Raw genomic sequence first — 26436 nt, 5'->3', positions numbered from 1 at the left:
TATAAATATAACGGAACATAAATTAAACTAAAATGATTGGTAGTAATAGGTATAAATAAATAATCATGTTAATAGATTATATGAATATGTTTACAAATTAGAAAGACAAACACATTTTTTAATATGACAAATAAATATGTCAGAATATAACCTTCTATTTAATATACTTTATATATGCGACGTAAAAGAAGCTATATATTTATTACGCATTATATATGTGTATGTTTGTTAAAGCATTTTATGCTTGTTAATTTATTTATTTACAATTTTAGATTATAGCTATTAATTAACATTGAAAAACCGAAACGTAATATTTCTAAGGACGTCATTTGGGGGGGCAGGTGGAAGCATCCCCCCCCCCACTTAAATTAAGTCAGAAAAATGCATGTCATATAATTAAATACAATGAATTCTAATGAACCCGAAATATTAAAAAAACGACTTCGAACCAAATTTTGGTCAATAGGAGGGTGCAAAAACAATTATCACTTCTCAGAAGTGAAAAATTCACGTCAAAAGCGTTCCCACTGCGACGGTGACAGCACGATTTTATTGCTTTTGACGTGAATTTTTGACTTCTGAGAAAGGTTAATTGTTTATTGCGCCCTCCTATTGGTCAAAAATCCGTTTGGATATGCTTCATTCAATTTTCACTTATTGTTAGTCGTTATAAAATAAATAAATGACAACATTAGTATTTTCATTATATTCTATTTATGTTAATGTTTATATTTGTTTATTATGTAAACAAATAGCTTTATTACCTAATAAATTAATAAAATAAATACAGTGTAAGCCCATTCTACCACATTATTATAAATATACATATATGGATAAATTAGCAGCAATGAAATAGTAATGGTCTAACATAAAAATGTAAGTACAATAGTAAAATAATAATGATTAAGAGAAGTAGAAAAAGAAGCGAAAAAACATTTAAATGAAGCATGAAAGAAGCGAAAAAATGATGAAAGGTATTGATATAGATCATTATGCTTCTTATTGCTGCATAAAGTTGTTTATATCATACGATCGCGGCGTTTTCTTATTAATAAGAAGGAAGCGCAAACACACAGTTTAGAATATTTCAGCGTATGAGACAATTGGTGTAAGCTTAGATCTATAATATGAAAAATATTGTATATAATCATTTCTAATGAATTTCTAGCAATAAGGGTTAAGCAGCTGCTGTATAAAAATAACTCCTTTCTCATCTCCCCTAGGATGCGAGACGTTTTACCTCTTTTTACTTGGTACAAAACAAACCGACATAAGGGGGTCTTGAATATTCTCACCCCTATTTTGTTAATATGCATAATTCCAGTTATGCGGAAGTATTGTACGAATTTAAATGATTAGAATGCGGTCTTTGAGGTAATTTTACGTGAAAAACGAGACAGATCGCTTTTAAAATAGATGGTCGTAAACGCGAGCGTTACGACCGGGACGGCGCGCATGCGCAGCGACGAGCGTCCGACGGCGCGGAAGTTCGAACTTTGCGCTTTGACTTTTGGGCAAGTTTTTACCGATTGTTTGGAGTAGGATGGCGATTTTTATCGTCGGAAAGGTTTCGAGGAAAGCCGAGAAGCTCGAGAGTCGGCCGGGTGCAACGGAGGGGAGCGGGAAGGGGGCGGAACGGGAGGGGAACCGGATTCTGGCACCGATCCCGTCCCCTCGCCTCCCCCGAAGCTTATATAAGGTCTGAGGAGACTTCAAACGGCGCCCGTCAGGTCCAGCAGAGCAGGCGCTGGCATTTTCACATTTCAACGACTCCGTCCATGGGGCCTTAGAGGATTAAAGCCGATAGTGCCCTTGTGTTCAGTTTTTTACCGACCAGTGATACGAACAGTAGTAGTACGAAACAGTGACCGATTGGTAAGTCGTGCGGGCAGTGCGACAACAGTGTGAATTACATAAGCGATAAGTTAATTCGGGACCGAAGCGGCGGACCTTGCCAAAATATTCGAATCCTACTCTCGCGACGGTCGCGAAAATAAGCGCGGGCGGGCGAAAAATCGCACAGTTACATACACGACGGCGAACGACAAAGGTATCGGCGACACGCGAACTGTATTAATAGTGATTTTGAAAACCGCGCACTTTGCACTAGCGGCTGCCGCGCGCGCGCCTTTCCGTCAGTAGTCAAGTCACTGCGAAAAATAAGCGAGTGCATATCTGCGGTTTGAAAATAGATGCGCGGATCGGATCGGATCGGATCGGGTCGTTCGCTCGGAAAGCGAGTTGCATAATTCGACTCGGAAAACTGTCGTTTACGACCTTCTTAGCCGCGAGCGAATATAAATAAAAATCTTACGTTTTATATTGTTCTTAAAATACCGCTCGACGGCGGCGGGGACCGATGCCAAGTTGTGCCAAATTATCCAACAATATGTTTTTGCAATATTTTTATTTTTATCAAACGGTTAATTTTAACCCAACCTAGCATGAGCATTTTGTGCAATATTGCACACACAATACAAAGTAAAATTTGGCTGAAATTTCACATCTGACAACCCTGATCAAATCCCAATAATAAACTCGAGCATCGCATTTCCAATTCCACGGTTGACATTGAAAATATAAATAAATTCAAAAATTTAACGTCACAAAATCAAAATGGCCGCCGATTGACATTAACCTACATATGTTACTTATTTGCAACTTGAATTTGAACTGCAAAAAAATATTACTATTTGGTCCAAAGCTGCACTTTTTGAGCTTTCAAAAATCAATAGCAAAAATAAAATTTGAATTTAAAAACACAATTTTAAAAGGGAGTAATTTTGTATATAAATTGTGGGGGCGGTTGGCACCCCTGTCGCGAGAGAAGGCTTCGCGCCGGGCTAGTTGCGCAATTCGGGGGCGAGGGCTCGCGGCTAAAAAAAGGCGAAGGCGTCCTTCGGTCGTCCAACCCCGGCGCTTGCCAAAATAATTAAGAAAGCGCTAAAAGCGTCCGCCGGGCCGGCGCTCGGTCCCGGCGTCCCGGCTTCCCGGTCTCTCTTCGCTATTCCCTCTCGGGTCGCCGTCGTTCGCGCTCCGCTCTCCGGTAATAATTGCGCAACGTTTGCGCTTTCGCTCTGTTTCGCGTTCGGGCGTTTTTAAAAATAGCCGCAAACCGCCGCGGCCAATCGGCGTCCAACACGACGCGCCAGTTAGCCGCGAGGCTCCGTCGGTGTTGCCAGGTCGTTGCGTCGAACGCCGAATCGGGGAAACGCGTCGGCGGGTGCGCGACACCGTTCGGTAGGGTACAAAACAAATAGAGTTCAAATCGCGAATAATGTGATTAAATAAACGAACGTTTATGCCGCTTTATTTGTTTTCGTCGCAAGTCGTGACAAAATATTCAGTGATGTGAACTTTGAGAAAATATTATAACACAAATATCAGATTCTAATATTATAATAGAATACGTCTCTCGATAAAAACATCTAAATATTAGGATTACACATTGGTTCTTTATGCGAAAAATCTGCATCTACGATGAAATTGAATCTCACTATCGACAATGATTGCTATCAATCAATAACTCAAAATCTCTTTGAAATTTCAATGTTATTATGAATCTAAATCACCATACAGTATATGTTCCTTTTATACATTTAAGTTTTTCAACACTTAATATGATTATAAATTTTAATAAACAGTATATTTTTTTAAATATTTTATTCTATAGCAGTGATTTATATCAAAAGTAAACCTTTGAGGTGTTAACGGTGCATGGACATTTATACCTGCTGTTAGAATTACAAGTATAAGATTTTTATATTATTTTCCAGCAGCCAGGTATACTAATCCATACGCTGTTATCACTTTTTTTGCTAACAAGTATATTTATTTTATTTGCTACTTTAGTATTTGATTTACTATATATAAAGTTATAATGAATATAAACCAATTTAATTTTATATTTTTAAGCCTAAATATATACATACATATGTAATATTATTATACGAGCTAAATTTATCTTATTATTAGAAATAATTATATTCTAAAAGCACAACCAGCTCGATATTAATAAATCATCTCGATATTCATACATTATATGGTATTCGAACAATGTGTTTCAGGTGTTAATCGTTAAATTTACACTGCTGGTTATCAAAAATACGTTGCAAAACATTATTAGCCGTAACGTAATTAAAACTACCATTATGAATTTGTATTTATAAAAATACGCTATTAATAAAATCTGGCATTAGCTGCATCGTAACATCCGGTAATTGAAAACTTTATTAATAGTTTAATTCAGATTGGTATTGTCACAATACCAACTCATATATTTTAATTGCTAAGCCGTTGTAACAACAATATTGTATGGTTAACAATATTTAGTTTTTTATTATGTAATATTTATAAGCGCAAAATTTAAAATCCATGATTTTTCAATTTAAAATAAATTTGATGAAAACTATGTTGCCTTATATATAAAACGAAATAACTTTTTAGCTTTTATTATATAGTATTTTTAAACGCATTTTATTGTAGATTATGTTGTTTTACGAACATAATAGGGATATTTACAGTAAAACTTTTATATCATATGTACAGAAACACAGTATTTTTTTAGTGATTTTTATCTCATAAATGTTTTATTTTTACTTAAATTGTTAATAGTTTTTTTCTTTTGAATTGTAACCATTCACGTTTTACTTATTTTTTCATTAAATTACCAGGTTTTGAAATTAATTATCATTTTTAAATTTTTTTTTTTTTAATTAAAATTTTAATTTTTCAACTAAAATTTGATAGTATATACCGTAGTTATTATTTCCACAAAATTGATTTTAAAATCTAAATTATATCAAAAAAATGTATTTAGACAAATTTAGTGCAAGCGAGCGGCAGCGAGTGAACATTGCTTAGAACAGTAAACACATTATGAATTACTCTTAGTAACGAATCTTTTTCCGAAAATTAACATACAAAAATGCACAAATAATTCGATTTATGAAACAAAGTATTTATTTAAATGCAAATATTTTTTTAAATAATTTCCTGTTAAAATGCACTATTTATTTTATAAATTGTATTGTTACTCGTGATATAGAAACAAAAATATAATTTGCAACGTGATGTTTTGAATTAAAATTATTATTTCTTACTATATTCTTTTTTAATTTAAATTTTACTATAAAATTTATAACATACCATTTTTAACAGAAATGTCATCATTAAACGTGATTTTTAAATAAAATTCTGAAATAAACCAGGATCACAATAAAACTGTTATATCATAAATATAGTATAGTTTTATATAAATTTATAACACATTTTTTACGAACATAGCCAAGATATTTACAATATTCATGTCAACATTCTAAAACAAAATAGTATATCAGGCTGTTAAGCGAACATTTATATTTAGGACCAAATAGTACTTTATTTTTTTTCAAAATCTATAATAGAACATTGTTTAACTCATAGTTTTTTAATAGTAATAATTTATAGTAAATTCCAAATAAAATTTATAAATTGAACATGACTGAAAATACCCGATAAAGTAATAAACGTATGATTAAATGGACATTATGAATTGATATTACTACTTTATTTATCTTTTGCTGTCTTTAATTAGTGAGATATGGAGCTATTAGAATCAATTTAGACGCGTGAATTGATAACAAAAATATTATGTTTAGTTATTGATACAGGCGTTCACTTGCAAATTGGTCTTACAATTATATTATTTCCTAAATAAAGATTTGTAACGCATGATAGGGAAGTAAACGTCACCAATTTCCAATTTAAATTATCAGATTATATCTTTTCCACATCTTCAATGATGATGCAAATACACAAAACAAGCGATTATTTATTGATTGCATTGCTATTATGATACACATGGGTCTTACTATATACATATATGTATGTTGAAGATATATTTTATTATAATGTATGTGATAATAATGGTAAACATTGAAAATGATTGTCAAATGTAGTGAGATTCAATTAAAATTGGACGTTTCCCAAAAGCGGGCGTACGCGCCGCACGCTGGCAACACCTCGGACCGCCGCTCCCCCCACCCCGCACTCCCGGGCCGGGCTCGCTGCGGGTGACGCGTGTCGCGCCATCCGACAGCGAGACCTAACCTCCATCTCGCTCCGTCACGATCTGATCGCGCCGCGTCGTTTTCAGGACCGACGTCGACCTAGCCGCCGACCATGGAGGACGCCCACGCCCAGACCACCGAAGAGGTGCTGAACCACTTCGGGACCAATGAAGACAAAGGTCTCACCCCCGACCAGGTCAAGAGGAACCAGGAGAAATACGGACCCAACGGTAAGCGAATTGCACTCTAACGCCTCGTTCGCCCTGTTCTCCCCTACTGCCCCCTCGTTATTTTTTTATATTTATCCTTTTTTTCTTATTACAACTACGACGTTTTGATACGTCACGCGCGGGGCGCTGCGTCACTCGAAAGACCGTTATCGATAAACGATCGATCATATTCAGGTTCAAAATCAACTGTTCATTCGTTCCTAGACTTCCGAGAAGTCTTGATGCATTTTTCCAGTATTTAATAAAATATTAGATTATACCAAGCGCAGACCTTACACAACAATTTTCTGATACCATACAATTCGTGCGGCACCCATTTGTCATTTTTTTTTAAGTGGTACAGATATCACAGATTCCTTCCAAATTTTTCGAAATAATTTAGCAGTACGTTTTTAGACAATACCCACATCAAATGTCCTGTTTAATTTATGAGCATTATCGCTGCTTTACCACCCTGACAAAAAATATCCATATTATTCCATTTTTTCTCTATCAAGAAATATGGATGTAGTATTTGTAAAAAAACTGTGCACCGGTGCTCTCTTGGCATTAAAGAGGTTTAGTAGCCCAAATATGTTGAATTACTAATGCAAGCTTTCGAATATTTGATTCAATTGATTTCACAATATGATCAGTGATTTAGTTCTAAAAAAGATAAGTACCGGAACGCAGCTTCCTTTTGGGATCAGTAATGTGATTTCAGTTTATATGAACCCGGAGACTAATATCCTGGTTATGTGCTGTAGTTAACTATTCAACTAAACTCGGTCCAACTACACTAAATATGATTGAGAAAAGAGGTGTTTCTGTAGCAAACAAAAACGCAGAGAAACGTTCCTCAATACGATTTTTTTAGTTTTTATTCAGTTCGCGCAGCATCCATTTCTCAATTTACTTTATTTTCCTTGCTGTTTCAAGTATTCCAGAACAGTAGGATTTCTAACACCTAACTTTTATACAAACTCTCAAATTTGATTAAACTATCACCTTCATTTGGACACGATTTTTTTAGAGCCACTATTGCACCTTATGTTCCGGAATGACGTCGCGGGTTCGGGTCCCGCAGCAGACTCGAATTTTTCTAAATAAAAATGCGCTATTTAAAAAACATTAGGATCACACCTGTCAATTTCCAATTTAAGGTTTTAAAAGTTAACCAATTTTTTATTAGTTAAAGACCCATTTTGAACTCATACAATTTTTTTCTATATTGCTTACTTGAATGTTAGAAACATGATTAATAATAATACCGAATTTAATGTCACCTAAATATATTAACGATATAGAACCATCAAAAATATAAGTAATATTCATCAGTCTAAAAATAAAATTTGTTTTTTTATTAATATTAATTAAAACGATTATTTTACTGCGAAGCGCAAATTTTTTTGCCCTCATGAGTATTTTTTTAAATTTTATTTTTTTTACTCTTTGATTGCTTAATTAAATATTTTTTAGCAAAATCTAAAAAAGTTCAATCTAATTGTTAATAATTCCTAGAAATTATACGACAAGAGTTATATTGTGTAATTAAAAAATCACATTTAAAATAGTACTAATTTTGCAATAAAAAAGTTATTATATTTGCAACAGGTACCTGCAGGTAAATTTATTTCGGTTTACTTATCTAAAAAAATTGCCTTTTAAATATAGTCCAGATAAAAAAAAGATCTTTATCTAGTCCAGCGGTCGCCAACCTTTCGGGCCTCACGTGCTAATAAACTCAAAAATTTGCTTCCCGCGGACCACTACCATTATTTTTTCATATAAGTAGCATTATATGTATATGAAATGGTACTTGTTTTTTTCACTCCAAACTATTTTCAAAAATATTATATCATTAATTGATACCATAATAAATAATTACAGATACACTCATTATGAAAAATCTTTAAAAATAACATTTAATGTTGTATCAATGATGTTATTTTTATTTATAATTCCTATTTGTGCAACATAATTTTAACGTATACGCATCCAAATGATATAGTCATCTGCAAACGCGTGATGAGGGAAGCGGCTGAAGTCGATGATCAACTACTCTTCTTGGTCTGAATTCATAAGAACCCTTGTGTGTCAAAATTGGGGAGCTAAAGTGAGTCTCGAACGAAGAAGGTTTAGTTCTCATCCACTTTTTGCTGCTACGACTAATTACGATGGTTTGAAACGCCTGCTTAATGTTTTATATAAATGTAAGATATAGCATTTGTTATATGATAATAACACCTGCAAGTCTCGATTAAATTGTGGTGGTCTATTGTCACGTATGGTCTGCCCTGGCAGGTATAAAAAATAATTTAATTATTCTACTAATAAACTGCTACTTTAACGCGAAGTTTTAAATATTTTACTTGAAAAAGTGCAGATGAGTATTTTGAGTATTTACTTATAAATTTGCTTTAGTGGTCAATTAATCCTTATTAATTTATTTTTACTTATTATATAGCTGATTGTTGAAATTAACATGGTAGTAGTTTTTATGCTGTTTTTAATTTATTTTCTTTTCTAAAGATGTTTAATATTTCTTTTTTATAGCCATTTAAAAAGCATATAATGCAATCATAAGATCAAAATTATCACTGTGTAGCACTGATTATTTTTTTAATAATTTTGCTTTTTAACAGTTATTCGCGTGCTGTTTTATCGGCTTTTTAGTATCATTTCCGTTACTATAATGCATTGTACCAATTAATGTAAAAATAAAAAAATACAAGCTGGAAAAATGTTTTCCAACACAAGTTGTATTGGCAAATCTGATAAAACTTTTTTTTCTTTGAACAAAAAATGAGTTATTCATCAGAAGACTTTTAATTTTTTATTCTTCGTAAACTTCTGTTTTATTATAAAAAACGTTATGTAGACTCCAACTTTATTTACTCCTTTACAACTGTACAATAGCTAGAGGGCTTCTTTGACCATATGAGACATACTTTCATATTATAAATTACCGCATCGAAGGCAATCTATAAATCTAGATTCTAAGTCTGCAGGGCAAGTTCTACTATGATTTTAAATCAATCCATTCTCTATAGTTGTTCCAGAATACGAGTATCTACGACCTGGTTATTGTGTATTATTTATTTACTATCGAACTATTAGCTCTTGTTATTTGTATAAGTCTAGATTCTAAATGTAGAGAACAATGAGTTATTAATTGCTGCGAAAGACTTATTCAATTACGCTTAATTTAGAATAAATGCAGATGGTAAATTAAACCTGTGGGATATCTTCGTATATTTCGAATTAAGAGCATAAGTCATAAATGCAGTATATGTTATCATTTAATGCGTTTAAACTTTAATTAAACTAAAGCATCAGCAGCAACATGATTAGATTGCGATATTCCAATTAAAATAAATAAAACTACTAGTTTTATTATTTGTTTCTCACAACTAAATATTCAATTAATAACAAGCAAATCTTTTCTGGGAACTAGTGGAAGGAATGAGAAAGTCGCTTGAAATAAATTGTTAACAAGAACGTCGGGTCAGCTCTATTTTGTCTTGTAAATTTATTTTCATTCATGTTCGGATTCCAATACAGTTATTTATTTACTCAAAAGTACATCTAGGTTGTGCGCAATATATGTGATTTGGCATTCTGTCGTGGTTTTGCCTTGTTAACAAATTTGCGTTTTTCGAAATGTATATGCATAAAGTCGTTCCGCACTTCAAAAACATAGTTCTCACACCAAGGTCTTTGTGTCTTTTATCAAACTACAAACAATAACCGTCGCAAATGCTGTTCAACTGCTACCATTTTTATTTTATTTCACTATCTCAAAGCCAACGACTCGAGATTGCAAATAAACGCATAAGTTATTGTTGTTAAAGAAGCCATCTGGAAACTACAGCTGTATGATCTTCTGAAATTCTCGCAGTCGTGCTTCTTTTGCTACACAAAGACAAAGAGATAATGCGATAGAAAGCAGTCTGTTTTTGGCACACAATAAACTATAAATAAAGCCGCTTCTACAGATGATCGATTGTCATCAAGCGTGACTCATCGACGACCTATATTCTAAAAACGTGTCATTTTGCATAATGAACTGCTGTCTTGCGTACGACATAATAATAATGTACTACAACAGCTGATCGCAACATCTGGAGATTCGCGCAGTGTTTATGAATCAAGTTTGCCATAAAAAACTGTTAGATCAGAGGTAGCCAAGAACCATATTGAATTTAATAATATTTATAAACTTGTAGGATTTTAATAGGTTAAAAATATTAATATTGGAATGCAATTTTAATTGTATTTAAAAAATATATAAAGTATCTGAAGTGATCTTTCAAATTTTAGCCTAATATTTTGAGATATATATAGATAAAATAATATAATATTAATTTCATGAAAAATAATACCATAAATGGAACGTAATTTTTTTAAATATATTTTTTAAAAAAGATCCGGAAAAATCACCGAACCAAAAAAAATTGCGCTGCACGGATACGCTCTTAGATTATGTAGATTTATGTATATTCAATTATGTTAAAAAAATGTTTTTTATTTTAATCTACAAATTTTAAAATAATTTTAATAGCCGCTATATTTACAAGGTATATTTTTCAAATAAAGTTAATCTGAAGCTAGTTTTAAGTTTGTCAGCTTGCTTCGGCATCTTGTTTTAAAATGGTAAATTACAACAGATTTCCCATAATAAAAAATAATTCAAAAACTTTTCTTAGGCCTCTCAGTTTTAATTCAAGGCCATTGCCATTTATGGAAAAATGAGAGAAGCGTCAGTTTATGAGTTAAGTTGGGTGCCTAAAAAAATTGCGCTACGCAGCCAAATTTACCTTATAATTATTATTATTTAAATAAAATTTTATTTTTAAATATCGGTTGAGTACGAAAATGTTTTGCTATCCATATGTTAGAGCAATACTAATCGAAATCAAGATAAAATTCGCGATAAACTTGTTGGTTTTGCTCGAATTGATTCTGGAAATAACGATACGGAATAGATAAGTGATTCAAGACGTAATGGTGGTTCGATTCCGGAACTGCCTTATCAAAAGTCGGGGCGAACGAATCAATTGGAGTTCTAGTCTAGTCTTCTGGCGTATAAAGAGGGGGTCTTCGACCTCTGCGCAATTAATGCAACCCGACGCTCCGTTTCGGTACCTGCCTCTGCAAATCACGCTGGATATTGTTTCCATGCTCTGCGCTTATCGCAGCGCCTTGTTGTGAAGCAACACGTCAATTACGCAACCGGAACGCGCGCCGCTAGCAAATCTCTCCAAGATCCCAGGGTCTAATTGAGCGAACCCCTCCGTCGTTTCCCGAGCAGAATTAGAAAGATCGGTCGAGTCAAGACGAACTTTGGTGCCCAAGGTCCGCAGATTGCGCGACACGCTAGGCGCATTAACTGGCACACCACCACCTGTTGACACTTTTGTATCGGATCTGTCGCTTCTGGCGGTGGATATAGAGCCGACGCGACAACAGGTGTCGTTTTAGAGCGACTCGCTTATCTGACGCTGATAAAAATAACGACCGGGGAGACTTTGGAAAGCGATCGGAGTCCCGGGAGAGCGACAAAAGAAGCTAATTCTTCACCAATGACTCTTTCCGTTATTTCGGAACCTCGCTGGCCAGCACGCAAGGTCAAGAATATACGAGATTAGAATGTTGGTGGTATAATCTGCGGACCCCGACCGACTTAGCAAAGTGTCTCGGCGCTTTGGGCCATCGAGGAAACGAGAATATTTTACAAAGTTTGTATCTGTACAGATTTGAACTCCCTGACTTATATACAGAATCACACATCTGGTCGTCACTTTTTTGTCTTCTTAAAATATTTACTTTATTTATAGTATTAAACGCTCATATACTGATTAAATATGCCTTGAAATAGATTTATAATGACCTATGATATAACATTCATATGTATTACATATTTAGAATCGCTCGATTCTGCATTGAAAATAAATCTGTTTACACTTTCCGCATTGAAATGTAGCTTATTTGTATTATTAACTGATTCTGCGGTGCAAAAACTTGATACTGGCTAAAATACGCTGCCATCAGTCAGCGGTGTATTTGCGGAATTTGTGTCCCAGAGCTGTAGCACGCATTGCGATGTGGCCAAACTATTTGTAGAATCGTGCGGTCTGGAGATAAATTCAGTCTCTTGACGTCCATTGGCACGGAGAGTCTATGATTCAAATATGAGCGATCTTGTTGATATAATCTGTAACTCTAGTCCGAATTAACCCTTGAAAAACGCCACTCTGCACCACATACTATACGTCTGTTTTTATACAGCACAACATTATTTTAGCGATACGAACAGTTTAGATTAATACATTTTAAAATTAATTATACATAATTTTTATTCTTAATTGATACTTGCGATTTTTTTTCTCACAATTATAATTTTTTATTAACAGTAATCGTATCAAGGATGCTATTTAGTAATGACATATTTTTTGTTATATATTTTCAACCCTAAATCAACAATGACAGTGGAGATAATATAATCTCAGTTAAGCTATATTATGCTTTATGAGTTTCAACATTGTCATAATGCGACATTAGCGCATAAAAACATATGGATGCCATTCAATTTAGAAAGTGTCAAATGTGGTTCTAAAAATGTCGTTCGTCGTAGTTGTTAGTGAGGATATTAGGGCTGTCATCACAGCAGGTTCGACACGAGCGGCTAGCACAAAAGACTCTTAAAAAATTTAGGAAATGTGTTATTTTACAGATTGTAACTCCGATCAATCATCACAGATTACGTTTTCCTAGATTTTCCTAATCTCATGATTGATTAATAATGAGCTACTTCATAGCATTGAGAATATTTAGTAACAAAAAAATATGTTGTCTACAAAGCGGGTTGACGTGAAGAGGGAAGCGGGTGCTTTATCGCTTTTTGCGGATCAAATGCTCATTTTTGTGTGTCCAAATTTGAGAACTTGATTTCGATGCTACTTATTCGATTTTATACACATGGCCAGTCTGAGGGAGTCCCCACTTTTTACTGCCTATGAGTGTAATTAGAATAGCTTTACTGGGCTTTTATGACCGTTGCGTTGAAATTTGTTCTGATGACAGATTCGAAGCGGTCTTTAAATATTTTATATGGCAGTTTTGCGACCTGTTTTCCTCGTTTATTGCATGCTAATAACACTTGCAGAAAATCTCGAATGAATATTGTGATTCTTTTAGTTTATTTCGTCTATTGCCACGTACGGTCTGCACTGGCTGGCATAACAACGCTGTATTTATGGCGCTCTTTCTGTCAATTTCCTTAGAACCTTCAATTATTTGGCAACTGAAAGAATAAATTTACTTAATAATTGCATCGAATATTAGTCTGGGCCTTCAAAGAACATGCTCTATTTAATAAGACGAAAATCGAGAAAAAATTCTCCGCGGACCATAAAAATTCCTTCACGGAACATTAGTGGTCCATGGACCACCTATTAAATTCCATAATTAAACTGCGATTCTCGATAGTTTTTATGTTTCCTAGTATTTTTAACCCTTTGACAAAATCCAATATATCAACTTCTGCTACTTTGGCAAGAACCGACGTAATCGGATTTATTTTTTGGAAGTACATATTTGCGTCAGGTGTGAATAACATTTTTTTATTAGGTAATCCCAAAATGTTTCGGCAAACAAAGGGTTAATCGTGATAACTGCTCAACTTTATTTCCTGAGAGAAAAACACATCGAGGCGTTTTTATTCGCTTTCCAAACGAATCGTCACGGAACCGCCGCGCTATGAGCTAACACTGCTAACAGCGCTCTCATTATCGCAAAACTCACTGTTGCGGAAGTACCGTACTTCCACGTGGTTGGCGTGATACCTGTTTTTACCTCATTTTTTCAATCGGCGCTGTTTTAAAAGTGTGATTTGAATCGATCTCTCCGCGTTTGACTGGGACATCAAACGAAGTCCTATCTAGGTCATCGGATTCTAGTGTTTCCCATTTGCGATGGATTTCCCGAATAAAACCTTCGGAATTCCAAGAACCGCGACGACGCCAGTTGGCTCCTCGACTAGCATCCTTCGAACTCTACGTCAAAAGCAATTGGACGTGACGTCAAACGATTATTTTTGACTACACCTCTCTCATATTGGCTCTCTTGCGTGCACACGCGCAAATATACTTCTTAACCACTTCCCGCATATGAAAATTAATAATAAAAACACAAGAAATCGCCGATATTATTTTTTTAATTTTCTGGAAATAGCAATAAAATTAGGGTCAAAGATTCCGCAACACTGCTCAGCATCCGAAAATTATTTCCATCTATTCCAAAGCGCCGTTTTACTCACGTTTCACCCTAAGACCCCCAAGATCAACTGTTTAATTAAGATTTAAAACCACAGCCGAGCGAGACTTGCATAAATATTTGGGAATCCGCTCATTCGAGCCTAATCTCTGGGTCAACGTTTGCTTTTGATATGAGACGTTTTTTATGTAATCTGTTGTTGAACCACACGTTTGCTTACGTTTACTATATAATACGCGATTGACCTTTCAACGCCGACTGGAATAGTAGGTCACATTAGCATTTTATCAACATATGATGCATTCGCCACCACGTCACAATATTGATGGATTAAAAACCGCGCGTGCCAATTAGCGCAATTGGAAAGGAAACGTCCCATTAAGTCCCTCATCGAATTCGCTTGTGGCTAGAGTGTAGAATCAACCTGATGGACACTAATGAAAATGCCACGTCAAAGGATGCTTGAGAACTTGTGGATCTTTATTGATAGAGGCGCGAGAGTGCTGCATATTGGTTTGCGCCTAATTGCACTGAGAAACACAATTAAGGCAGCGGAATCGCAGCACCCAAATATTCCAAAATTTTAAAATTGAATCTAATAAATATATCAAATTCGAATAAATCAGACAGCTGTCAATAATCATGCGTATTCAAAGTGTCAAATGCTACAATAACACATCCGCTCAACAGGTTAAAATTCTTCAATTGCTCTATAAAAAAACAATTCTGTATCAAAATTTACATTTCGTACATTTCGCAACGTAGTGAGAAAAAAATGAAGGACTGGAAGCGTCCGTTCGTCGGCGTTCGCAACTTTTGAGCTTTTTTTATGGCTCCCTTTGGCGCATTTTGCATCTGGATGCACCTACACCCATATAAAATTCAGAAAAAAAATCCTATGTGATTCACGAGAGACCATTACATGCCCAAAAAGTGACTGATTTGGTACACATTGTGGTCAGATGGCGTCATTGTGACTTATGCTTATTTAAAAAATATACATATGTACAATAGCATACAGACATATTAAATGCACAATACTGGTTCATAACCATTTCCATTGTTTAAATAAAAAAATTATCTGTAACTATAGTTAAATTTTAGTAAAACATGCACAAAATATATTATTATAAACCTAGAGCTGAAACTAATGACATTACAATAGGTTTAATTGCATCAAAGCAATATGTACTTATGTTTGTATTTGAATTTAAATTTTGTTTTGTCATAATCACCAATTCTTGAGATTAGTAGATTTGCATTATCTCACGAGATACTTTTTAGTATTTTTCAGTTTGATAATAACAAAATTCTTTAATGGTAGAAATTTTATTGATAGTTGAGTATTTTTTAAGACTTGAATATCATTAGTAAGAAGAGGTACACCAGCTAGTATTTTATGTAGTATTGAAAATGTGGATATTGTAATAAAGAGTTCCATACTTTACAAGTTTATATATTAATCCGTCGTGCCATATTGTATCAAAGGCCTTTCTATATCTAGCAATAAAAGACCAGAACTTTTTTTTCATATTAAAATTGGTAGATATGAGCTCTGTCAGTCTGTTTAATTGATACGTAGTCGAATGATGTTCACGAAAACCTAATTGTTCATGAATTAGTTTGCTATTAAGAGATTCCTTTAATCGAAATAATTTGATAACTGACAGAAGTAAATTGATTGGTTGATAGATGGCGCAGCTTGCCGTCAAAATCATGTGATTTAACGCTTTAATTTTGTGGGGTTTCGCTAAGTCATATCTACGCCAACAACTCCGAATAGTTGGAGCAACTAAAAACCAACATAGCCGAAATACCACCCGAAATGTACAAAAAAATCATTGAAAGGATCGGCTACTGCAAAAGGTCCAGAGGCGGGCATTTAATTAATATTATTTTTCATAATTAATGAAATACATCAAATTCTTAAATTTGTGTTTTTTTTAAACAGCTGTTCTATCGAATAGAATATTTTAAATAAATATTTATTTCTATCTTCTATTATAAAATTATCAGCTTAATCCTATTATCCTTTATATATTTCAAAAATCCTCCTTAATAAATTACTGTGATATTTATTGTGATGATTTAACTAATTGTTATTTTTTTTCTCTTTTCAGAATTGCCAACAGAGGAAGGTAACAAAGAGTTTTGGCCGAATACTAAGTATAAAGTGTTTACACAACAATTTTGTATCATTTACATAAATATACTACCAAAGTCACTTACTCGTAAATTTTCAGTGTTGACTTAATTTTGTCTTTTCTTCAAATATTTTCACATTAAGAATTAGACAAACATACATTTCACATATAATCAAGAAACAACTGTTTAAACGTAACAATCTCACCGATTGTGTTCACAGTATTTAAGAAGATGTCTTACATTTTATTGATAATATTAACAAATGTTGTTTATTTTCAGGAAAAACCATATGGCAATTAGTATTGGAACAATTCGATGACCTTTTAGTAAAGATTTTGTTATTAGCTGCTATCATTTCCTTCGTAAGTAGTGTCACATCGTAATTTTGGAGTGCAATTTAAGCTGTGATATTTCAACGATGTAATTTCTTTGTTCAGGTATTAGCCTTATTTGAAGAGCATGAAGATGCTTTCACCGCCTTCGTTGAACCGTTCGTTATCTTGCTTATTCTTATTGCAAACGCCATTGTTGGTGTCTGGCAGGTATTGTAAAATTATTATAAAAATAACACATACAAATATGATGTGCGATATTAACGTTGCATTTGTTTCAGGAAAGGAATGCCGAATCAGCCATTGAGGCTCTTAAAGAATATGAGCCCGAGATGGGAAAGGTCGTCCGAGGAGACAAATCCGGCGTACAGAAGATCCGCGCTAAGGAAATTGTACCCGGTGATATCGTTGAGGTATCAGTCGGCGACAAGATCCCCGCGGACATCCGTCTCGTCAAGATCTACTCCACCACCATCCGCATCGATCAATCTATCCTCACTGGAGAATCCGTATCTGTGATCAAGCACACTGACGCCATTCCCGACCCCCGCGCCGTCAACCAGGACAAAAAGAACATCTTGTTCTCTGGTACCAACGTCGCTGCTGGTAAGGCTCGCGGTATCGTCATCGGAACTGGCTTGAACACCGCCATCGGCAAGATCCGTACTGAAATGTCCGAGACTGAAGAAATCAAGACTCCGTTGCAACAGAAGTTGGACGAGTTCGGCGAACAACTCTCGAAAGTCATCTCCGTTATCTGCGTCGCCGTATGGGCCATCAACATCGGACACTTCAACGACCCCGCCCATGGAGGAAGCTGGATCAAGGGTGCCGTTTACTACTTCAAAATTGCCGTTGCTCTCGCCGTCGCCGCCATTCCGGAAGGTTTACCCGCTGTCATTACTACTTGCCTCGCCCTCGGAACAAGGCGTATGGCCAAGAAGAATGCTATCGTCAGGTCCTTGCCTTCCGTAGAAACCTTGGGTTGCACCTCCGTCATCTGCTCGGACAAAACTGGCACACTCACCACCAACCAGATGTCCGTATCTCGCATGTTCTGCTTTGAAAAAGTTGAAGGTCACGATAGCAGCTTCTTAGAATTCGAAATCACCGGCTCCACCTATGAACCCATTGGTGACGTCTTCCTCAAGGGACAGAGAGTCAAGGCTGCCGATTTCGACACCCTCCACGAGTTGGGAACCATCTGCATCATGTGCAACGACTCCGCTATTGATTTCAACGAATTCAAACAGGCTTTCGAGAAGGTCGGTGAAGCCACCGAAACCGCCCTCATCGTCTTGGCTGAAAAGATGAACCCCTTCAGCGTAACCAAAACTGGATTAGACCGCCGCTCTGCTGCTATTGTAGTTCGTCAAGAAATTGAAACCAAGTGGAAGAAAGAGTTCACCCTCGAATTCTCCCGCGACAGGAAATCCATGTCATCTTATTGCACACCTTTGAAGACATCTCGTATCGGAGACGGACCTAAATTGTTCGTTAAGGGAGCCACAGAAGGCGTGTTGGACCGTTGCACACACGCTCGCGTCGGAACATCCAAAGTACCTTTGACTTCCGCCCTCAAGAACCGCATCTTGGAACTCACCCGCCAATACGGTACCGGACGCGACACCCTCCGTTGCTTGACCCTCGCCGTTGCCGATAACCCCGTCACACCCGACAATATGGATCTCGGAGACTCGAACAAATTCCACACTTATGAAGTCAACCTCACTTTCGTCGGTGTCGTAGGCATGTTGGATCCCCCCCGTAAAGAAGTATTCGACTCCATCGTCAGGTGCCGTGCTGCTGGAATTCGCGTTATTGTCATCACTGGCGACAACAAGGCCACCGCTGAGGCTATCTGCAGGTAATTCAACGTTTAACCCTTTACAGTCCAAATTTTTTTCTTATTTAATCCACTACGATCTAATTTAGTCAATCACAACTATTAAGCTTCTTACCTACTATTTATATATCACTCATTTAGGATATATCCTGTACCCGTTCCAAATGTTGGGACCACTACCAAAAAAAAAACACCCAAGAATGCAAGGACAACTAAAATATTGTTTCGATCTATCTTTATAAATAGTATTTAGTTAATTGTTCAATATTTCAATTCACACAATGCCAGTGATTCTCAACTTATTTTTAATCGCATTTTTAAATGATGTATTTTCATTACAATTACTTACATATTTGATATTTTGTTATATTTGTCCATCGTATGATATTTTTCGAAACAATCTTCCGTATGAAGATATGGTTTTTGATTAAGTTTTAAAAATCTCTTCTTTGTTTTTTCTTTACATAGTGTTTTTTTTTATTTTTACATAATATAGGAACAGTACCTATTTGATATGCGATGTGCACTAGGCGTGCATATCGCAACAATTTTTCTGTCCTTCCGTGCTCTTTTTCTTTTCTTTTTATTACTTATGAAAGCCGGTTAGAGTTGTACTATTTAAATTTTCATTAAATAAGTCGATAGGATCCTAAAATCCTTCTAGAATTTTTGATTAGAATCATTGCCTAAGAAAAATGGTCGTTATCTCAGAATTTTATCGCTACTATTTATATTAAAATAATCCATGAGCGTTTCTGTTTATGGGCATTTTTTATATATATTTACGGGCACCTGTCAAATTGACATAAACACAAGTACTCTTTTTTATTTTTTTTAAATAATTTATTTAACTCGAATAAGACTAAAATAAAAATATTATTACAAGTAAAATGGTTAAGGGATGACAATAAAAATAATATGCTCAACTATTTCGAATATTTTTTAAAAACATATTAAATTTTCTTAATACACTTTCTACACAATCATTTTACATTTTGTACAAAGTGATGAGCGGCTGGCAGACTGGTCAAAAAATTGTTTCCAAAATCCATCGATAGTAATATATTAATAGAAGTATCCCCGAGTAACTAACGAAATAAAATGCTGGAAATTTTATCATCAATCACTTTGCAGGCGTATCGGCGTGTTCACTGAAGAAGAAGACACCACTGGAAAGTCATACTCTGGACGCGAATTCGACGACTTGCCGATTAGCGAACAAAAATTGGCTTGCGCCCGCGCTCGTCTCTTCTCCCGTGTGGAACCTTCTCACAAATCCAAGATTATTGAATACTTGCAAAGCATGAACGAAATCTCCGCTATGGTCAGTCATTAATCAACTACCTCTTCAATTATGTACAAATTATAATATGAGATAATAACACATTTTTTATTATTATAGACTGGTGATGGTGTCAATGACGCCCCAGCCTTAAAGAAAGCCGAAATTGGTATTGCCATGGGTTCCGGTACCGCTGTAGCCAAATCTGCCTCTGAGATGGTACTCGCTGATGATAACTTCTCATCCATTGTCGCTGCTGTTGAAGAAGGTGCGTTTTAATAGAAACCGACTAAAATACGTCCGATCGATATGTACTAATCCTTATCTTTAATACAGGTCGTGCCATTTACAACAACATGAAACAGTTCATCCGTTACCTTATTTCCTCCAACGTTGGTGAGGTCGTATCCATCTTCTTGACTGCCGCTCTCGGTCTCCCCGAAGCTCTTATCCCCGTACAACTCTTGTGGGTCAACCTTGTCACTGACGGCTTGCCCGCCACTGCTCTTGGTTTCAATCCTCCCGACTTGGACATCATGGACAAGCCACCCCGCAAAGCCGATGAAGGTCTTATCTCCGGATGGTTGTTCTTCAGGTGCGCGACGATCGTTAAATCCTCAGATCTGTTGTAAAGACTCGCGTGTTAAACGATTATCTTTATAGGTATATGGCTATTGGTGGATATGTAGGCGCCGCTACCGTCGCTGCTGCCACTTGGTGGTTCATGTACTCGCCCAACGGACCTCAGATGACCTATTGGCAACTCACCCATCACTTGTCTTGCATTGGCGATAACGAAGACTTCAAGGGAGTTAACTGCAAAATCTTCACTGATCCTCATCCAATGACAATGGCTCTCTCAGTATTGGTCACAATTGAAATGCTCAACGCCATGAACAGGTTTGTCTTATTACATTTAAACATGTTATGATATTAAGTACGAATACTAAACGAATGATTATTACAGCTTGTCAGAAAATCAGTCACTGATTGCCATGCCCCCATGGTGCAACATGTGGTTGGTAGGATCCATGGCTCTCTCCTTCACACTCCACTTCGTCATCCTCTATGTGGAAGTACTTTCAGTAAGTTCACACTTTTTTTTAAATAAGTGATTATCATCATGATGTCTTCGTAAGTGTCATCAGTACATTCTACAATTATATTTTCACTAATGTATCAAACAATTGATTTACGATATCACTGTCAGTATCAGTATGCTTTTAAAAATTTAACCAAACCTAACTCAAATTAGGTTTGAGTTTCAACTCTCAAATTTGAGTTTCATTGACATTTTAAAGCAGCATATAATTTCACTAGTGCTTATCAGTTAAATTATATTTTCGGGTGATACAACTTCAGTTTCCGAAATTTAAAAAAAAAAAAATATTTAAGGATATTTTTGGATTTTTATTTACTAATCGAACGTTTGCTGTATTTCATTAATTATGAAAAATAATATCAATTAAATAGCCACCTCTGGATCTTTTATAGCGGCCGATCTTTTTGTACATTTCGGACGGTATCTCAGCTATGTTGGTTTTTAGTTGCTCCAACTTTTCTAGTTCGTCGGCGTAGACATGGCTCTTAGTAAAAATCCAATGCGACCTGGGAACTTTTCACACAAAACATCTGATGTGTGGCAAGTTGCCCTATCCTTTTAGAACCGCGTGTCTTCCGCATCAATATAGCGTGTTTTTCAAATTTTTCTTATAAGTTTTTTATCTTTATCTCACTTTTATCAACTTATGATTATTTTATTCACTTTTATATTGAGTAAATGTTGCTATATTGTTGAAAAAATTAGCTGTTCTCAACATTTTATTTAAAAAAATTATAGGGATTTAGATCGTTTACTTAATATACATCTATTATACGCATTTTTCTCACTAAAAGCGAATGCTATCCAAATATTGATAAATATATGTTCTGCCAAGATGAATAACTTGTTGATCGAAATTACCAACATTTACTAAAATATATGAATAAAATAGTGCATAAGTAATATTCGCAATTTTCACGATTTTTTCGCCCTACTAAATACAAATAATATTTTTATGACAATATTGAAATATTATTGTTACAAACTAACATTAACACTGAGCGCGCGTCATTATTGACAGCTGTCTGATTTACAGTGCTGCCAACATAAGAAACTCGAATTGGATCATTCTGTAGAAATATATATCTACAATTGAAAATAAAACAACACCTTTACTATATATCAATTAAAATATTATAGTACTACGAATTATCACTTATTTATGTTAAATTAGTTTTTAAACTCGCAAATGCCTGATATTTAATCTGCCAGTATTGGAAGCTGTGTTACTGCAACATAAAATTGACCACGATAGAAGAATTCATCTTTCACTAATATCATGGTGAAGGCAATACAATTTAGAAATTAAAGCGAAATCATAAATTGCTAGGGATCGATGAGATTCTGGATATAAACAAATTGACCTAATTGTCTTCACAACAATTTTAATGGATTCAATATATAATATTGATATATGCTTTTAACTGTACTTTGCCTCCACTATACTTAGGTTTCCAGGTACTTAATCGGCGTTATATGATTTTGCTAATTCGTAATCGAACTTGTTTTGTTACAGGCTGTATTCCAAGTGACACCATTGTCGATGGAAGAATGGCTTACAGTGATGAAGTTCTCCATCCCCGTAGTGCTGTTGGACGAAGTACTCAAATTCGTCGCGAGAAAGATCACCGACGGTGAGAGCATGTTTAACGGCCTGCAATGGATCGTCTTAATGTGGGCGGTATTCTTCGGCCTGCTACTATACGGGCCACTATAACGCCCCGGCATTAGTGGCGCGGCCGAGATGGCCCATTGTTTTATTAGTTTGTTTTCCCCGATCCTAAATCTAATCAAAAATACCACTCGTTACTAAAACAAAACAGTTATACATAAGTGTGTTTTTTTTTTTGAGTGTGTGAAGAACTGATTATAAATAATACATGTATTCCTAAGACTATATAAAAATGCTATAATTGGTGCTATGCCATTTGACAGTTTCACACAATAAGTGGACCTCATTAATCATTTAGTATTTATAATATTAATATATGCATTATATAGATTAAATTGTATCTCATATATAGTCGGGAAGTTGTGTTAACTTATTTTTTTAGTTATTTTTTTTATTTTTTATTAAATTAATCATATATATATGTATACACAGGCATATGTTTATGCATTGTGTGTGTATATAAATGTATATTTTTAATTTATATCACAAATTGTGCGAATTTTTATACTTTCATGGAAGTGCCTTCATGCATTTAACATGTAACTATATACCCATTTAACATTATTTTTATTTGCCTGCATTTTTGTGATGAAAATTGATTGACTTGGTATTAGGATTGTGATTTTCGCTAAAGCCAATCTTTTTTTAATGGCCACGTGTGTGACTTTAATGACGGTCGAATAAGACAGATTGTCAAATTAATCTTATTATGCGACGATTTTCGCTTTTAATCGAGCCGATCGTTTTATTCGACTGAAAGTATACGATTCATGTATCGTCACGACGTGTGTGGAATGACTTGCACGACCCTAATTCGAACGAAATCCAAAGATTTTTGGATTTCGGTTAGCCAAATTTTACATGTGCTCAATGAAGTAATTCCATTAGTCTAAAACGATTATCCGATTATTATTTGTAATGTCGCTAAAACGGCGGTTACAATTTTTCATTGTCATTTTCTAAATGACTTTTGAAGTTTTTAAAAAAATATGAACAAGAATCTGCTAGAGTATTTTTTTTGTTTAATTAATTAACATTTCCTCTATATTAGTCGATTGTTGAATATGTATCGAACTTAACTTAAATATACACATTTTATTATTTATTATATGATATGATAGACTAAAGTATTAAAAGAAAACTATTACAGGCAATAAATAACGTTGTTAGTGCATTTTTTAATATGTATACATATAGAGAGTATTTTAACGTACATTTTTATAACTTTATATAGGTACTCGAGCATTTCTAATAGAAAAAAATACATAGATTACAAAACTCTTTCGATCGATTTATGATATACTAGTATTATTGTGTAAATACTTCGATTTTCACTACTTATGTCCACGTTTTAATATATTCGTTATGTTTTATACGTGTTGCAAAACACAAAGTCATTAATTGTTAACAATGAACAAGAAGAACTTATGAATTATTATGTTTTTCGATGTGGAGGAAAGAAATGACAATTTTTAGACGTTACATTGGAATGAACATTTTTAATCGAATTGTGTACATTTTTATCCTATGTGATTTATATGATTGTCTCATTTTTTTAATCAATTTTAACATGAAATGTGTGTGTAATAATATTTTACAGTATGATATTTTGCGTCCTTTTTTCCTGTGTAAATACGTTGAATGCGGAGAAATCCAATAAAAAGAAAACATCAACAAAACATGTGACATTTTTGTAAAAAAAACGCAAACTACATTTAACTGTAGCGAATAAAAACGTTTGAAAAACTACCGTTGAACTAACCATTTTTAAGATACGCATACGATGAACATGTTGCGCTATTCATTAACACAAGGTAAACTATAAGTTTTTACTATTTATGTATTTTATTTTATAAGATGATATATTATTAAATGAAAACACTTATCAAATACCCCAAGATTAATTCAATGTTCCCAGGTGAATGTTTTTCATCATTATGTCTTACCCCCAGAATTGTAAATGTAATTGTAATTCCAACCCCTTATTTGTAGTGTCATTTGAAGGAGCGAAGGAGTTTATCGTATTTTATTAAATAAAAAACTATTTTTGTAACAAAGATATTGTGGCAAAAATTGTAATTAATTTAATTGCATGTTATTACAACTAAAACACTATTAGATTTTTCTATATTACTAAAATAGTTGCATGTTTTTCTACATTGATTCATGTCAATGAAAAAAGGGCAGGTATAAAAATGTATGAAAAAAATATTTTTATTTAATTTCAAAAAAAAAATTATATATACATTTAATTATAATATTAAGCTAAGAATATTTTTAATATCAATTCTATACATTAGCAGTTTAAGGTAATTGATAAAAGGCGATAACCTCCTTCTTTCCATATGCCCCTCAATTATTATTGTCTTAATCGAATGCAAGTCCACCCCCTTTTGTAGTGTCAGTTATAATTTTGAGCCCCTGTCGAACAAAGCATGTACCCGTTTTCTAATCATTATGTTTTCCACACAGTGGCACCGAGGGTATCGCAGATGTAAATCGGAGATCGTGTTGGGCCAGCGGCCCGCTGAGGACCTGTTTCAAACGCTAGAGCCTTCACCCTAGACTAATTGTATTCCATGAACACTACTATCATTGTACTCGTACGGTGTATCTCCTTCCGTTTAATTTGTGTACCAAACAATGTTGTGATTTTTTACCTCTCGTTTCTGCATGCCTTCTAAACTCACTGATTCTATTATTATATCTTCACTCGAAAGAAAGCCATTTCTGCTAATTAACAGCTTTGTTTGATTTTCAGTGGGTGAACGAGTTGTTGACAAGTGGTAAAATTCAACTACCATCTCTAAATTTGCCGCTTACATACTATTATTTTTTTTAAATTGGCTATCTATCTTTAACTTATGTATCGTATTCTAAATCACTCTTTTTGGGATAATGTAACGCACAAAAAAGGTCCTCGGGCGTTTGTCACGAAATAACTGAGGATAGGAGCCGCTGCTGATCTGGGAATATGTTGCCTTCAGCCACTCACGAAAATGCCCCACTTCCGGGCAACGAAACCCACCACCTTTTACATATACATATATATATAACATATATAGTGTGCAAGTGATTTTTTTTTGAACTGATTGAAGTCGGAGCATTGGTGATGTCAGTGGTAGAATAAATGAATTTATTATAAAAAACAAATTGTGTATATATTATATAATATAAATAGGAAAGTATTTTAAATTGTTGAATAGAATTATATAATGTGTCCAGTTTGCGCCGTGCGCGTCTGGCCCTCCGCGTTCGACAACTCACCGAGTGTTGTTTTGTATGTACTTAATTACCAGACAATGTCTTATTTATTTTACTTATGTATCTCGATATGTTTGTAAGCAAATGTTGCCGATCGAACGCGACACTCGACGCTCATCGTGCGCAAATCGAATGTATAAAAACGATTGTCAGCGCAACAGCCAAAGACCTGACAAATTTAAACCTGTACATTATAATGTATTGTTTTATACAATAAATCGTTAATAAAGCTATTATTTTACTTAATTACACTGTTC

The 26436-nt window shown here is 34.6% G+C and overlaps 1 protein-coding gene and 1 long non-coding RNA gene across 12 annotated transcripts in view; one reads left to right on the top strand and one right to left on the bottom strand.

The window, feature by feature from the left end:
- The window catches only part of LOC148239579 (uncharacterized), a 3833-nt gene extending 1725 nt beyond the window's left edge, over nt 1-2108 (bottom strand). Inside the window, exon 1 of the long non-coding RNA XR_015810591.1 lies at nt 1075-2108. This is a non-coding gene — a long non-coding RNA (uncharacterized LOC148239579). The remainder of the gene's footprint in view (nt 1-1074) is intronic.
- SERCA (ATPase sarcoplasmic/endoplasmic reticulum Ca2+ transporting SERCA) lies at nt 1722-26436 on the top strand. 11 transcript variants are annotated; one of them, XR_015810584.1, is made up of 13 exons: nt 1722-1875; nt 6137-6280; nt 16657-16674; nt 16961-17043; nt 17119-17223; nt 17295-18880; nt 19994-20183; nt 20262-20409; nt 20478-20736; nt 20805-21041; nt 21109-21226; nt 22760-24729; nt 25388-26436. XR_015810584.1 is itself a non-coding variant. In XM_088191456.1 (13 exons), the coding sequence occupies exons 2-13, from the start codon at nt 6163-6165 to the stop codon at nt 25703-25705; spliced, it is 3009 nt and encodes a 1002-aa protein (XP_088047582.1). In that variant the 5' UTR covers nt 1722-1875; nt 6137-6162; the 3' UTR covers nt 25706-26436. The 11 variants fall into 11 exon arrangements, 7 of the variants coding, with proteins under 7 accessions (XP_088047582.1, XP_088047616.1, XP_088047608.1 ...); XR_015810587.1 differs by having other exon boundaries at nt 1722-2050; XM_088191456.1 differs by having other exon boundaries at nt 22760-22877; nt 25677-26436.

The sequence above is a fragment of the Plectrocnemia conspersa genome, unplaced genomic scaffold (genome assembly GCF_051122295.1).
Source record: "Plectrocnemia conspersa isolate PC_06_02 unplaced genomic scaffold, ASM5112229v1 ptg000001l, whole genome shotgun sequence".
Lineage (NCBI taxonomy): Eukaryota > Metazoa > Arthropoda > Insecta > Trichoptera > Polycentropodidae > Plectrocnemia > Plectrocnemia conspersa.
This window is presented reverse-complemented; position numbering and strand designations above follow the sequence as displayed.